This window comes from Budorcas taxicolor, chromosome 23 (assembly GCF_023091745.1).
Source record: "Budorcas taxicolor isolate Tak-1 chromosome 23, Takin1.1, whole genome shotgun sequence".
Classification (NCBI taxonomy): Eukaryota; Metazoa; Chordata; class Mammalia; order Artiodactyla; family Bovidae; genus Budorcas; species Budorcas taxicolor.
Genome location: NC_068932.1, coordinates 36607285 through 36623174, shown reverse-complemented (window position 1 = coordinate 36623174; position 15890 = coordinate 36607285). Strand labels below are relative to the sequence as shown.

The window sequence follows — 15890 nt, the reverse complement described above, 5'->3', positions numbered from 1 at the left end:
GATTCTTCACAACCCCATGGACTATATGTAGCCCGCCAGGCTCCTCTGTCCATGGAATTCTCCAGGCAAGAATACTGGAGTGGATAGCCATTCCCTTCTCTAGGGGATCTTTCAGACCCAGGGATTGAACCTGGGTCTCCTGCATTGCAGATTCTTTACCATCTTAGTCACCAGGGAAGCCCAATAATCCCTCACAAATGTGGTTGCTTGATAAAAATGTTCAAAGTTAAGAAAAGAGTTAAGCACATGTTTTCTACTCCTAATATGTCTCTAAACATAGATTTACAGAAAACACACACAAACCTAGAAATGTAAAATAATTTCTTGAAAATTTAAAATTTTCAAACTATATCAAGGGAAGGGAACTTATAAATCCCAATTGAAATGATTGTTATCCTTCATGGCCAGGATACTCATTCCAGCTCTGTCACTATTGCCCCAAATGCTTTTAGACCTACTTGGACTAGAGATATCTGACCACAGAGGAAGTAAATTGGAAGGTCTTTCCTATCCATTTAATTTGGAGTGGAAAAAGTAGATGAGAAGTAGAGTGCTTTAGTGCTACTCAGCGAGTCCTGTAAGAGAATTAGTGTCAGTGTTCATTTTGGTCAATAAACTATATGATCTATTTTAACCACCACTGTATGTTCAACATCTTCCCAAATGACTTGGCTTTTGCCAGCTGATTCAATATTTGGAAATAGCCATCAGTTTGCCACCATTACAAATGCATTTTAAAAAAATGTGACTCAGACCCATGACATCCAACCACATGTACAGAAAAGTACTGTGCAATACAGACAAATCAAAGCGTGTTTCTTTAACTCTAGTTAGGTTGACTGGTTCCAAATTTACATATTCTGGGGCATTGATTAAAGGGTAGCTAGGAAATTAATATTTCAGTAGCAAACATAAATTGAGCAATAAGTAAGAAAATGCAGTACAGTACCTAAGTATGGGTAAAGTTGTCTTCCATTTTATCCCGTGAGACACGTTAGCTCTATTATCAACAGAATGGGAAAGCCTGATGTTCTTGATTGACATAAGTGAAGTGAATTGGGAAAACATTTGGGAATGAAAGCTTATAACCTTCCATTGTATATGTTGCACCTGTTTTTAGGTTAATGTTTTCTATTAGTCTTCATCAGTATATATTTATATGTATCCATATTATAGCACCATTCATCAGAGAGGAAATGTGCTTAAACTGCTGTAGGCAAGATGTCTGATGGACTTTTCCAGGTAGTACCAGTGGTAAAGAACCCACCTGCCAATGCAGGAGACATAAGAGACGTGGGTCCAATCCCTGTGTGGGGAAGATCCCCTGGAGGAGGGTCTGATAAGCCACTCCAGTATTCTTGCCTGGAGACTCCCATAGACAGAGGATCCTGGTGGGCTACAGTCCACAGGGTTGGAGAGAGTCGGACACAACTGAAGCAACTTAGCGCAGCATAAGATATCCGATGGAGGCTATGAGTAATGGCGCCAGTTTCCAATTTGGAGGTTCAGAATTTTGGAATTTGCTTCTGTGATGTTTTGTTGTTGTTACTAAAGTTTCACTAACATTTATTAAGCCAGTAGTTTCATGTGTTACTTTGATTCTCCCAAAGGTACAGATTGGACATTATCTCCATTTTACAGATAAGAAAACTTGAGTTTTAGTGGCATAAATAATTTCCCCCAAATTCTATTCCTACTCGATAGTTGGGTCAGATTTTATTTGAACCTTTTTCATTCTAACTTCAAAGCCCATGCTTTTGAATGACAGCATATTCATTGAGTGTATTCAGAGCTCTAGGAATGGAAGCGAAGAAAATGACTATAAGGTTTCCCCTATAGGAAGCAGTGTAGTTCATTTGGCATATGTTACTCACATCCTGCTCCTCTGACCCTTCATACTCTTAGATGGTGTAATCTCTTTTATCTTTCCTCTTCCCAAGGCTAACCTAAACAATTAAAATATCTTTTGCCATGGGAAGAAAATGTTACCCAGTAAAACCAAGAATTCTGAAAAGCAGAGTCCATCTAAATTAGCAATAAGACTTGAAAGAGTTGCTGGAAAGGAATTTGGAAAGAAATTGTTTTAATGTTTTTCATGTCAAATGTCCAGTAAAGGAGCATGCTTCACAAGTAAACTTTGGAAATTAATACATTAGAATACCTGCCTTAGCTCCTTTAGTCTTTGGCATAAATTTCATTTGTTGTATCCAAGTTGTATCCAAGTCTTTTGTGACCCCATGAACTGTAACCCGCCTGGCTCCTCTGACCATGGGATTTTCTGGGCAAGAATATTGGAGTAGATTACCATTTTCTCCTCCCGGGGATCTTCCTGACCCAGAGATTGAACCTGCGTCTCCTGCACTGGCAGGAGGACTCTTTATCACTGAGCCACTAGGGAAGCCCAAGTTTCATTTACAAAGTTTTAAATTTATTGACATTTCAAGCATGCTGAAGATTAGTTCATTCCCAGAAGTCAAGTACCTTGAACATATCTGACTGTAACCATTGGATTAGAAAGATGTTTTACTAAATGATAGTGTGATAATACAAAGATGAATCACTGTGAATACTCTTTTCTCAAAACATACGTTCTACAGCCCCAAATAAATTTCACTGTTGAAGCCACTTCATGCTGTACCTCTGTCAGTCAGTTCCGCCTTTGGTCAGTTCCCCGTTAGCTCCTTTGAGTTTGGGCTGTAGTGTCCATTGGTCATCATATTTTGGGACATCTCTTACATATAGAAAGATGGGTAGTTATAAAGAAAGGCAGGACAAATGGGCCAGCAGCATGGAGAAAGAAGTAAGCAGATATTACAGGAGTTCTGCAGCACAATCAGGCAGAGGCCCAGGAGTTTGTTGTGTTTTCGCCATCTTGCCTTTTTGTCTCTGAACAGTCTCATCTTAGAAGTGGCCTTACTTGTCGGTACTGAGCTTTATTCATCTATGCTCACTTTTTCTATTAATAACTTTTAGAAAGGTGAATTTCCTCCTGACAGTTACAATTAAAGTGGTCAACCTCACGGATGATTTTTCATTTCATCCAGTTATATCTAAAACCTTGTTTCACAGGGGAGAACCCAGTTTCTGTTGTAATTGGTGTGATTTGCAGTCATCTCGTAGCTGTATCCTCATCTCTTGGCCATTCTCAAAGATGCTTTTAAGCCACAATTGCCAGAGACCCTTCCAGTTAACACTTCTCTAATTCATCATGTTTCTCTTCAGTCCCAGATCTCCCCCAAACTCTAAGCTTTATCAGGCTTTTTAAAATTTCCTTTTTAACCATCAGACAGGTGGCTAGCTTGCCTTTTTTGTTTGGGAGGTCAAAACAGGTCACACTGTGCCCCATAGAAGAATTAAAAAAAGAAAAAACAACTAATGTAGCAATTACAGGACTTCAGTTTCAATAGAAAAATGACCGTTTCCAGTGAAGCCATTTTTATTTCAATTTGCATTTAATTTCTAGATCTATGGTATCTCTAAATACATGTGACTTTTGGCCCCACACAGATTTATTTTTGTGAGAGTTCATCTTGTTTGAGCCATTAACTGACTACCAAAGTATAGTTGATAAAAGATAAATTTTAGATGTCTGATGGTTAATATAATCAGTCAAATGTTTCTATGAAAGAAAATCTAATTGCCATTTCTGGGTTTGAATTAAAAGATTGATTGACTTTTAAGTAGTCTCTCTTCAGGGTTTTCCCCATTATTTCCAGTGTGAAACTGATGTAGAAAAATGAAATTGCTCTTTTGCATTGGAGCTGTAGAATTTCAGCTTTTGAAATATGTTGCCAAGTAGAAATTAAGATTCTCAACTCATTTTTAGGGAAGCTTGGCATAAAATTGTCTCAGATCTCACCTGGAAGTTAACTTGGTTGGTCATACAGCTATTTCTTTCAAGTCAACATTTTGTTCAGATAGAATAAAGCCAAGTTCTTTTAGTCCTTGTGGTGGACAGAGTGCATTTTTTTTTTTTCCTGTTACTCCCATCGCCCCCCTCCCACCTCTTTTCTTTCCTTGTGTGTGTGTGTGTGTGTTTGCTTGTGTGGTGCAGAGCAGAGAAAGGAGGGCACCTTCCGTGTACTTAGTAAACGTTTATTTCTGAGAAGAGATGACTAGCTAGCAGAATGAACCGCATGGACGTCACTGCTTAATCTGATGCTCTTATACAATTAAAGGATTTGCTGTGCTCTCCACTGTAATCTTAGTACCCCTGAATTGTGTATGGACACTGCAGGAAACAGCTCTGCTCAGCTAAGCACTACGACAAAGGTTCTCCGTGTGTGCCTGCACATGGACAATTAAGTTTTAACAACAAAATTAGCGGAACAACTGGATGTTCTGGAAGTTGAGATTGCCTCACTCAGCCCCCTCCGTAGGAGTTTTCCTGTGGGCTGCCCAGAAGACCCGCCTGTCGGTTTTGTCTCACAGGTGTTCCGAGTTGCTCCGCAGACAGCAAATGCTTCCAGATTAATTGTTGAGGCTCTGTTATACCCAGTGCTAAAATTCTATTGAGTAAATCTCAGAATAACTGTTAAAAATACAGCTGAGCAATTCTCAGTTCTCTCAAAGAATGAATTGCCTTGTAACATTTGCCTCCCGTTGCCAACACCTATGATTTTTAGAAACTTAGCGTAAAGTATATCGTTTCGGCATGGAGAGCCAAATTGCTTTTGGTGCTTTGTCATTTATTTTAAACCTCTCTTAGCAGTCTCTGCCGTATTTGTGTTTCCTGTTATTTTTATATAGTGGAGTAGTGGAGACATAAATCTGTTCAAATAGAAGTTCTGGCTAAAAGTTAAGTGTAGTTTCAGATCTGAGGATAAATTGATTTAACTTCTGAAACCTGATAAATGCTTTTCATCTGATATATATTTTGTCATATAACTATATGAAAAGTAGCACACTGAATTCTTCACAACTTACCATCTTAAAAGAGAGTATAAAGTATTTAATATAAAGAAAAACCTCTTAAACTTTAAAAATATTTTTCTGAAAATTACAAATGAAAATATAAACATTTTGTGCATGACAGCTTTCTTGAGGTGCCCATGTTATAGATGGTGGCTCTGGTGGAAGACTATGTCCCTTAAATTTTCTTTTTTAGATAGCATTCACATTTCATAGCTGAGATCTCAGTGAATTGTCCATGGTGACTTAAGTTGTACAAAATTACAAAAATCTTTATAAGTAGCCCCCAAAAGTGTCATACACATTTACGAAAAGAATCTTTGCCTGAGCTACAATCAGTCTTAGCTCATCCTTTATCATTGATTTTGCTGGTGAGAATGGTCCAGTTTCCTGGCCTCCCTGGGCCAGTGTATTTGGAATCTATAAATGCGCAGAGCCCAGCTTACACTGGAGGAATAAAAGAACTGGAACAAGGCTTCGTAGCGTTCACTGTGGTCTGGGAGATAACCTGTGCGTTGAGAAGCTATGCTGCAGTTACTCCACCAAAGAAACTGGCTCAACATGGACACAGAAGTCTTTGCCCAGCCATTGTTGACCTCTGTTAAAAAGGGATTCTTGTTAATCCTGATGGCAAATTGGCATCCAGAAGGCGATGTCAGATTTTCAACCATGCGTGGCAGTATTCTGCTGCTTAACTATATTTATCTTTCATAATTTAAAACTATATCTATTTACCCCTCAAACAGAAGCTGACCCAAATTGGCCAATTAATTTATTCTTTGAGCTTAAATGCAGTTTCAAAAAGTACACAAAGCCAAAAGGAATTAGTTTCATTCTTACCGTCACGATGTTTACAAGTAGTAGAATGAGCAATAATATAGAAAGTTTCATCTCTTGTTTGAAACTCGATTCAGGGAGATTTTGAACCAGTGTGTGAAAATGCCCTGAAAGACAGGACGTCTAAGAGAAACAAAACTTCCTCTGGTTGCAATGCCACTGCTCTTCACTGCTGCAGCAACTCTGTAAGGGGCTTGGGGATGGGCTGGCGTGGGGGCGGGCAGCAAGACTTCTTATTTTTACACAAGGGAAAATATAAAACTGACTTCCTTTTTGAAGTTTTCCCAGGAAACTACTTTATAAAGACACATTTAAATCTTTCCGTTTTCTGTCCTTGAAGGTGGTAAATACGATTGCGGCTTTACCCATTTTTATTGTAAATGAAGCAGAGTTCAGACCGTCCGGCTGTGCGTCATCTGTTGGATGGCTGCCACCAACTAATGCAGGCGTCCCACTGGGAGACCAGAGAAGAACTATACTTTGATTCACCAGATTGTGTTAAATAGTCCAGCTGTTGCGATTTGAAAGATAGTTACCTCAGAAGTGAAATAGAAATGAACTTGGCATTTATGCCTCAAACCGTTTTTATACTGTTTGGCAATCAGCTTTTCAGAGGTAGCATTTTATAAAATAACTCTCGCCGCTTAAAAGTTTCGTTCACTGTAATGTTCAAAATGTCCCACCTTTATATTATCAGTAAAATTAAGCTTGAGTGATATGCAAAATTTGCATGAAATAAGCATTTTACCCCCTTCATTTCATGAGCTTTGATTGTATTCAATTGAGCTCAGAACCATGTCTATTAGGGCTCTTTGGGGGCATTAGTTAATTTGAATTGAAGCCGAAATGTTAGCTAGAATGTTGTTGAATATAATTGGAACGTGGAAAGTTGATTTTGAATGAAATTTCATTGAATGCAAACAATGATGTGCTTTTTTAAGAATTAGAAAGCTGCACTTTCGTCTCTTGTAACACAGTCTGAGAAATCACTGAGTCCCTTTATTATAAAGTTCAATTTTGGGCATTACCGTTTGCAATTGTTCTGATTCTTCTGGTACCAGTACCAGCTGGAGTCAGGTTTTCCCTTTTACTAGCTAGTGGCCCCATCTGCCCCGGCCTCACCTTCTGGCCCTCTTGCAGGGAGGGAAAACTAACTGCTTTCTGAAAGGGCCACCAAGTAGTGTTGAGTTGGCCAAAAAGTTCATTTGGGTTTTTCCATAAGCTTTTATGGGAAAACCCGAATGAATTTTTTGGCCTGCCCAATACTTGGGCATTAGGCTTCATAGAGTGGCATAGATTAGTATATTTTCTCCTAGCTTTTATTTTGCTTTCTGGTTTTTCTTTTTGTCTTGGAATAGCACTTAACAAATGATTGAAAATGACTCACAAAAACACCTATTTGAATGGATCAAAAAATCACTGCTACTCTGTTGTGGTAAGAAAAAAAATACTTGACAGGAAGTCAAGATGCCACAATGTTAATCCTTATCTCCTATTAACAAATTGTGTGCCCACACAAGCATTTAACTCACTGTTCTTTGGTGTCTTCACCTGACAAATGAGAAGGATGGACTAGTTCATGTCAGTAATCCCTCTCAGCCTGAACAGTCCATGATTTGAGTCTTCATGTCAGCTCTAAAATTTAAGCTTTGCTTGGAGATTTTGCAGCTTACAGGAGAAGGTCTGCCATCCTCTTTAAGAATACTGACTTTAATTCCTTATTTGGGATCATTGCTTTTAGATGAATTAAAGTAGAAAAACTGAACCAAACAATGGTATACTGCAGTTCCTATTGGATTGTTGTGTTTGAGCACCTGGGATTTTTCACCTTGGGGAGAAGCTTCAGTTTAACCTTCTAGAACCTGCCACCGTGGCTGCCTAGCGCAGGAGCCTGGGTTCTGGGTACCATCACTGTGGGGCTTTCTGGCTCTTCCTATAAGATCAGACTGGAGGTACGATGAGGCCCCTTATTCCAGAAGGAGCCCTGGGCAGCTCCCCCGTGGGAACCAGGAATGGACTTAATGATGTCAAACCAGGAAGAGCTAGGTTTAAGTCACAAAGGCAAAAAAAAAAAACAAGGGATAACTCCAAAGGATGAATTTCATATTTATAGATCGGAAAGATGCAGGTGAAAACAAGGATTTAGAAAGAATCTGTAAACATACCAGAATTAGCTTGTGGCATCATCATCGTGTTTTTAGAAGATGCCTTTGGTAAAAAGTTACGTGATATTGTGGGAGAATCAGGAACAGGGAGATAGGAACTTCTGATTCTTGTCTTAGCTCTGCCACCAATAAGCTGTATGTTTTAGGTTTTGCCCCTCCCCTCTCCAAACCTCATTTTCCTTATCTGTAAAAGAACCAGCTGGGCTAGATGATCGCCGTAGTCCCTTTTAGCTTCAGCCCTTTGGAATTCCAAGCCAGTGGTCGTTATCTTTAAGAAACTAGTTAACTCTGATTCTCAACACATGGATTCAAAGTTTTCCACTGTGCCAAGCTCAGTGATAAGCAAAGGAGTTCTCAAATTGGAGTCTACACGTGACTTAATAATAGGTTAATCTATTATTGAGAAGCTTACTTGAGGAAAGAACAGCAATTCTCTGGACTGAGACGATTCCAGGAAAATTGCAGCCTGGCCATACAGAGTTTCTGAACTTTCAGTTGAGTCAACATCATTTGTTGCTGTTGTGGAGCCCCAAGAGCACCTCCTGGAAGTTTTCAGCCTCCAGCTGATGAAGAAAGCATTTTTAGGATACGTTCACCACCCCTTCACCTGCAGACACATGTGGGCATGAAAACATCCATGGTAGTTCTACAAAAGTGATGAATGAAGGTCAGTATGAGTTGATGGAAATTGCTCACCTGGAATGAGATTGATATCTCCATTGCATGTGTCGAGCAGACTGGCCAGCTTATCTGGTCTAAGCCAGCAGTGGGCTTAGACCCAGTGTCGCGGAACCAGACTGGGGACTTGACTGGCAGATTTTATGTGACTTTGAAGAATTCCCTTGAATTCTCTTACCCATTTGTTTCCAGGTTAGGCTTCACCACAAGAGAAATTGGCATGAGATTTAGAAAGTGGAAGTGACGTAATAGTCTTTTCTTTTTTTTTTAATGCTCTGAAAGTGTGTGTAGGGCAGGTGCTTTTACTGCTCATGCGCGTTGTCACCTAGTTGGCGTGTGGCACGGCTGCCCCCATCTCCCCTTCTAGCTTCCCCAGATCTTGGGCCAGATGCATGTGTGAATCCATGTGGAAGGGCTCCAGGTTTACCCTGAAGCTCGCCTGCCTCATCAGGATTGGGGATTGTGAAAGAGATGGGGCTCTTGTTTGTCCTCCGCTCCTTGCTGCTTCTCACCTGCATGACGCGCTGATTTCAGGCCCAGTATCATACACAGACTCACGTAGACTGCCTGACTGGCTCTCTCCATTGCCTGAGGTCTAACCTGTCATGAATCCTTATGCCTTTCATGGTGGTTCTGCTTCTCCGACCATGGGTTCGGGCTTTCAGGTGTTCCCTGGGTCAGAGAAAGTCAAGCCAGATACCACTGGGGTAAATTCATCCCATGGTGATTGCTAGAACACAGTAACAGATATCTTGAGAAGTGGATCTCTGGCCACAGTAGGTGGGCAGTGTCAGAGCTGTCTGCTAATGAAAAGGGTGTTGCCAGCTTCAGGCAAAAATAAAGGAATCTGTCCTCACTACAGCATAACTTTCCTCTCAGGCCTCTGGTCATCTCTCTGCTTTTACTCCTCCAAAGAAGACAGTTATGTGCTAGTTACTTATTGATGATAATCAAGTCATACAGTATAACTGGAAAGCCCTATAGTGGTTTTCAAACATCTGGACAGATCTCATAGTGCTAGGTGATAAAACCGTGGTCCCTGGGTTGGAGTTTTGTTACCTGTGGCTGGCTCGTGCAGGCCACTTTGTCTCAACAGTTGATCATTTGTTCTTGTTGCTTTTGCTGTACAATAGAGGTATCCAGACCTGCTCACACAAAAGCCTTGGTTTCTGAGCATTCGTTCTGAGCCTTTCACACACAGTAGTTCATTAGTATTCGCTCATTTGTTTACCCCACAAATGGGTCTGCTCTGGCTACTGGCGTATAACTATGAACAAAGCTAAACAGTCCAACTCACGGATGCTTACATTTTACTTAAAGAGACAGACATTTAACAACCAGTTATTTCACTGTAACTATGGTAAGTCCCAACAAGGGAGAAGTGTGAGGCAGTAAGGGAGTGTCAACCAGCAGGTCTGACCTAGGGGTCAGGGAATAATAGACATCAGCTGATCAGGGAGACTAGTAGAGCAGTGGGGAGACCTGGCCAGCAGTTCGTCAGTACTCATCCTGACATCCAGAGGTGGACATGGGACAGAGGTGTGCTGGGCCATGGTTAACATCCTAGCAACCACCAGGAAAACCAGATAATTCTGAAGAGCCTCTGCCCTGCCTACAACACACCCCTCAACCTCCAGGCATCAGATCAGCAGTCCAGCCCCTTCAGATGGTTGCTGCTGTCCTGTCTTCTGAGAGGACTAGGTGCCCACAGCCTAATCTCCTGACACGTGGCAAGAGAAGAGCATTTCAGGACATCTCCATTTCCACAAGGAAATTATTGCCTATTTAGCTGGAGAAGCAGTAACTTCTTACATCAGAAGAGAAGAGAGGAAACCTCGGTGGAAAAAGAAACTGCTATTTGAAATTCAATAAGAAATTTCTCAAATGTGATTCTCCGTTTTAGAAAAAGTGGTAACTTGGCATTTCAGCTGACTCTCTAGATTCTCCCATCCGCCCTCATTGCTCCCCAGGTCTGACCAGAATCGTTCCTGCCAGCAAACTGCAGCAGCTGGCACGTCTCTCAGCTGCCCCATGGGGGTGGTGGTGATTTATTTCCCTCCTCCACGCAGTCTCCTCAGAGCGAGTCTGCAACTCCATGTGCTCTGGGCATACACGGGAGGGACTCGCTGCCTCCTTCCAGCTAAGCAGAGGTGGGGCAGGAGTCGGGGGCAGCAGGCAGTGGGGCGGTATGCGCAGAGGACCTGTGAGCTTTGTGCTTCTATGAGCAGAGTATGCGATTAAGCAGGTAGGTGCCTTTGGCTTTTTAACACTTCTGCAGTTAATTGCTCTGACTTTTTCCGCCTTTCTCCTGGCCTTGTGTTCCTAATATGTAATCTAATAGCTTTTTTTTTTTTTTAATGGTTGGCACCTCAAAGACCACTTTTTGCATGTTGATTAGACTTAGAATGTTTTGGGTTTTTTGCTCCTCTGAATCCAGGAATACGGAAAGATCAATGCTTTCTCTCTCTGCTTTTAATTTTTTGTTTGTTTGTTTAACTGTTCACCCCCTAGGCCTCCCAGTAACACTGGATACCGGAAACAATACATTGGCAGTGGAAAACAAGCCAAACCGGTTGTAGTTTTAGATCCTGTTTCCACACACGAACCTCAAACCAAAGCCCAGGTCGCTGAGAAAGATCCAGCTCAACACAAGGATGATGACGTTGAAACTAAACCAGGATACAAACAGAGAGAGAGAGACACCAGCAGCTCCAACTGCTAATCCGTAAACCGAAGGCTGGCACGTTCAGAAGTCCTTTTGTAATGAGCACATGATTAGTTTTGGTGTATTGGCAAGAGCTATAGACATTCTGTTCTTGTCACTGTATTCAGAATATAGGTTCTTTTCTGATGTCACTTTTGTAAGTAGTTCACCTATAAATATATAAGTAAGCTATTTAGGAAAATACACATTCTTTGTAGCTTTTTTTTAATGTTTATAGGGATAAGATTTTTTTCTAATTACTGTATTAAATGTGACTTCTTTTAGAAGATAACAAAAAATTCAGATGTTATCTTCTTAGGTAATGTGCATACCGCTAATCAAATGTAATGATGAAAGGTTGCAGCACTTGTGTATAATTGGATAAACAGAACTGACTAGCTTAATAAGGTGATTTAAAAAAAAAACCCAGAGAAGCTTCTGTTTTGCGTATCTGCTCCTTTTTTTTTTTTTGATGGAGAAATTTCAGTAGCATGGAAATTGTTAGGCACTGTGGTATACAAATTACTTTCTAGGATATACTGAGATAAGCTTAAAATTTCGGGAGCTGATGTCAAGCTAGCAGTCTCATACTCAGTGTTAATTACACACATTATTAACTATGGGATGATTGTGTCCAAAGCCTCCCAAAGACTTTGGAGGGAATGCTCTAGTGGCCTGAATGCAGAATTGAGGTGAAGTCCAAAGCTTGAATTTAATAGAGTATTATCTTGGTAAGCAGTGTGTTCAGTGCTATGAGTCAATTGTGTTTTCTCATGTACTCATGTGGCACAAATACCATATTTTATCACAGTTCTTACGTACAGTGAAGATAAGTGACAAGCATACAGTTTCTTGCTTCACTGCTGTTTCACATTACACAAGTTTGTTGTTTTGTTTTGTTTGTAAAGAAATTAGGTGATAGTCTCTAAAAATACAAAGTTTCCATCTACCACAGTGAATAAAGAAATGTAATCAGGGATTAAAAAAAAAAAGACTTGTGCAGCTTTTCAAAGTTGATTGTTTCAAAATTGGTGTTTATTTAAAATAAGTGGTAATGTACTTGAATGCATTTTCTTATGACAATGATTCAGTAATGGTAATTTTACTATTAAAGAAAGTGAAAGGGTTAGTTTTGTTAGCATAGCTCAGCATGAAGCTGTCAGGTGTTTCTCACCTAAGGGCGGAAGAAAATGATAGTAATAATTGCAGTAGTTGTATTTTATTTTTGCACGTATGCTAAACATAGGCTTGAAAAGGTGGTTAGGCAGGTAAATGTGCTTCCTAAATTTGGAGATAATTATCCTTCTGTAGGTTCGTTATGCTTGGCTGTTTCCATGTTTCTTCCAGTGATGTTTTTACAGTTACTTATCAGTTTACTCATAGGGAATTAAAATGTAAGGCTTTTCAACTGTGACTTCCCCTGATTGAACAATACTGCTGTATGATATACAAATTACAGATGGCATTAATTCACTGAAATAAGGTCTGTTATGCTGTGATTTGAACTCTCCTCAGCACATTTATTAAAAAGCACCAATAGTTTCCCACTAAAGGTCACTTGTGGTTATTGATATTTTTCGTTTACTTCCCCAAACTTGACATCCTTTAATAAAAACATTGTATAAGACTTGATAAGTTTAGTAATTTTTAATAATCCACAAAATGATTTCTTTTGAGGAATTTTACGCTACGTTTCTTCCTGCTTTCCCCATTCCTGTGTATATTGTCAGTCTGCTGGCATGTCTTAAAGGTATTTACTAATTCAAAATTCTGTACATATGTAATTCCATCTCTCATCACACACCCTTTCCAGGGTAAAGAGTCAGTCATCTGGCGAAATGTGTTAGCTGGACCAGGCAACATTTAGTCATTGGTATTCTGAAAGGGTTCTTACTTTTTCTGAGCTGCTTATTCCTTCACCATGATCACAAAGTATTTAAAATTACTTTGATAAAATTAATTCTAGTACCTTTTTGTAGTTGAGCTAGTCTCATATAAACTCACGTCCATTGGTTTCAGCACTTGGTCATTCCTGTGGAAATTCCTGTGGTGTTAACAGGGCTAAAACCTCGCAACCTTGATTGGCCTGAGTAAAAACAATGGACGTTTTGGCTCTGACTCTATGTAGCTTCAGTTGTGTCTGACTCTTTGCAACCCCTGTGGACTGTAGCCTGCCAGGCTCCTCTGTCCATGAGATTTCCCAGGCAAGAATAATGAAGTGGGTTGCCATTTCCTTCTCCAGAGGATCTTCCCAACCCAGGGATCAAACCTGGGTCTCCCACATGGCAGGCGGATTCTTTACTGTCTTCAGACTACTCACCAGTAATTCCTCCTTCCTTACCTTTTTTGTTAACAGTAAAATGTCTATTAGAAATGGAGTAGGGCAGGTAAAGATTACTGTTCATTATCCTTCCATGCTATTTTTAGGTTATTTGTCAGGTAAATGATACTCTGTTTCACAGAATGTTAAAAACAAGGCTTGGATGATTTTTATAAATGCACACCATACATGTTTAGGGGCTTCCCTGGTGGCTGGATGGTAAAAAAATCTGCCTGCAATGCATGAGACACAGGTTTGATCCCTGGGTTGAGAAGATCCCCTGGAGAAGAGAATGGCAACACACTCCAATACATATTTAATCATGGAACAGCTTCAGCTTATGTGGCAATAAGTTGTAGAGAATGGATAAACATCTCTCATCATCATTGACCTTAGGAAGGTCATCAAGCAGCCCTTACTTAAGGACTGGATTTGAAGTTTCTTCCACGCACTAACATTCCCCAGTCCCCCTGCCATTTCCAATAAAGGGTATGATGAGTTTCTTTCATCTCTTTATATGTAATATCTTCAGTTCAGTCATTCAGTCGGGTCTGACTCTTTGCGACCCCATGAACTGCAGCACACCAGGGCTCCCTGTCCATCACCAACTCCTGGAGTTTACGCAAACTCATGTCCATTGGGTCCGTGATATGGTTTATATCTATTACATGTCCTGTAACGTGTGTAGAGAGAGAAAATATATAAATAGAAACAGTGCTTATCACTCTCAGAAGCTTAAAATGCTAATGTCCATTTGGTGACCCCAAGCCTCAAGTGAGGTCAAGGAGAATAGGGAGTGCTCAGCACTGAAATTAGGGTTGACTTGGTTGAGGTAATAAGTCATCTCTTTGGTTAATTTAATTTAGTTATTCAGTTACTAACTTAGTTGTACATTTTTGTTGTGGCTTCATTCAGTTATAATTTGTATCACAGTTTCAGGGCATACTCTCACATGACCTCCCATATTTCGTGTGTGTGTCAGGGGGGTGTACATGTGCAGAGGCTATGTGAACACTTACCCATTGTTTATTGCTAAGAATCAGGAAAGGCAACCACAATCATGCACTGTGACACAGCTCTTTCAACTTAAGAGTGATACCAACCAACCCTCCTGCCTTGGGCTCTGAACGAACCTGCCGCGGAGCCTGTTTTAAGTCACTGCTTTGAGAGGAAGGCCTTGGCTCTGCCAAAAGATCATTACATCTCCCTGTTAGTACTCTTCAAATGGAGAGGTCCTTGGTGTGCTTAGAAAAACTTAGAGACTACACCAGAAATCTAAACTTAGCCAACTTTCTCACAGGTCAGTATGTAGCAATTTATGTAATTTGGGGGGAAAACATGGTAACTGAACAGAGGATTTAAGTCATATAAAGCCACTGGATATTATTATATTTACAGGTCAGTGTTTGAATATGGTTGGTTTTGACTCTCCTCGATCACCCCAAAACCAGCTTTCAGAAAAGACAATCTATATGTCGTATCATTTTTAATCACCTACTAGATGCTATAATAAAAATAATTATGCATTTAATGGCTTTAAGTGTATTTATTCATTCACTGAATGAATAAATTCAGTGTTTACTGAATTTATACTCATTTATTTTCTCATTTATACTCATTCCAAAAAGGCTCTAAGGAGATTCCCCAGAGATATAAATGATAGATGAAGAATTAAAATTTAGAAAGAGGTGGGAATCAGAGAAAATGGATTTGAGGGTAGGAAAGTTAGAGGAAGCTGTTTGGCTCTTAAAACAGTATGTGAAACTCCCACAGTTTTGCTCGAGGTTGGCTATAAAACTGTGTGTGTGCTTTCTACATGGATATTTAAGATAAAAAGAGAAGATGTATACCTTTTCCTGGCAGAGAAAGCTCCCAGTGTAAAAGATGTTTGCTTTTAGAGATGTTCTGACTAGTAAAGTATGAGGTGTTTGAACTGAGCGTGGAGTTGGTGGCAAAAATATTGGACTATTCTACTGCGTCATGACCCCTCCCCCTCAAATGGACATATACGAACATGTGCAAGACAGTTTTTCCCTGAACCAGAGCATGAGCATGTACAAACAGGATCCCCACAGCAGTGTGACAGCTGGAAGACAGGTTCACAGGTATAATTTCAGGCAAAATACTATCTCTGTCTTTCACCAAACAGTAAACGTAAAGGAAGAAAAAGCACACGAGTTAGTGAAGTTTTTGGAGCAAAAGCAAAATGAAGATTTCCTCCAGGTCAATCAGTCTAATAGTCTGAGTGGTGTGGCTGTCAGCTGGGGTGTGTGCA

The 15890-nt window shown here is 40.2% G+C and overlaps 1 protein-coding gene across 1 annotated transcript in view; it reads left to right on the top strand.

Annotated features, from left to right (window-relative positions):
• The window catches only part of SHTN1 (shootin 1), a 66227-nt gene extending 54914 nt beyond the window's left edge, over positions 1 to 11313 (top strand). The window contains exon 14 of the mRNA XM_052661023.1: positions 11103 to 11313. Within this exon, the coding sequence (XP_052516983.1) occupies positions 11103 to 11313 (211 nt within the window). The remainder of the gene's footprint in view (positions 1 to 11102) is intronic.
• Positions 11314 to 15890: the final 4577 nt, after the last annotated feature.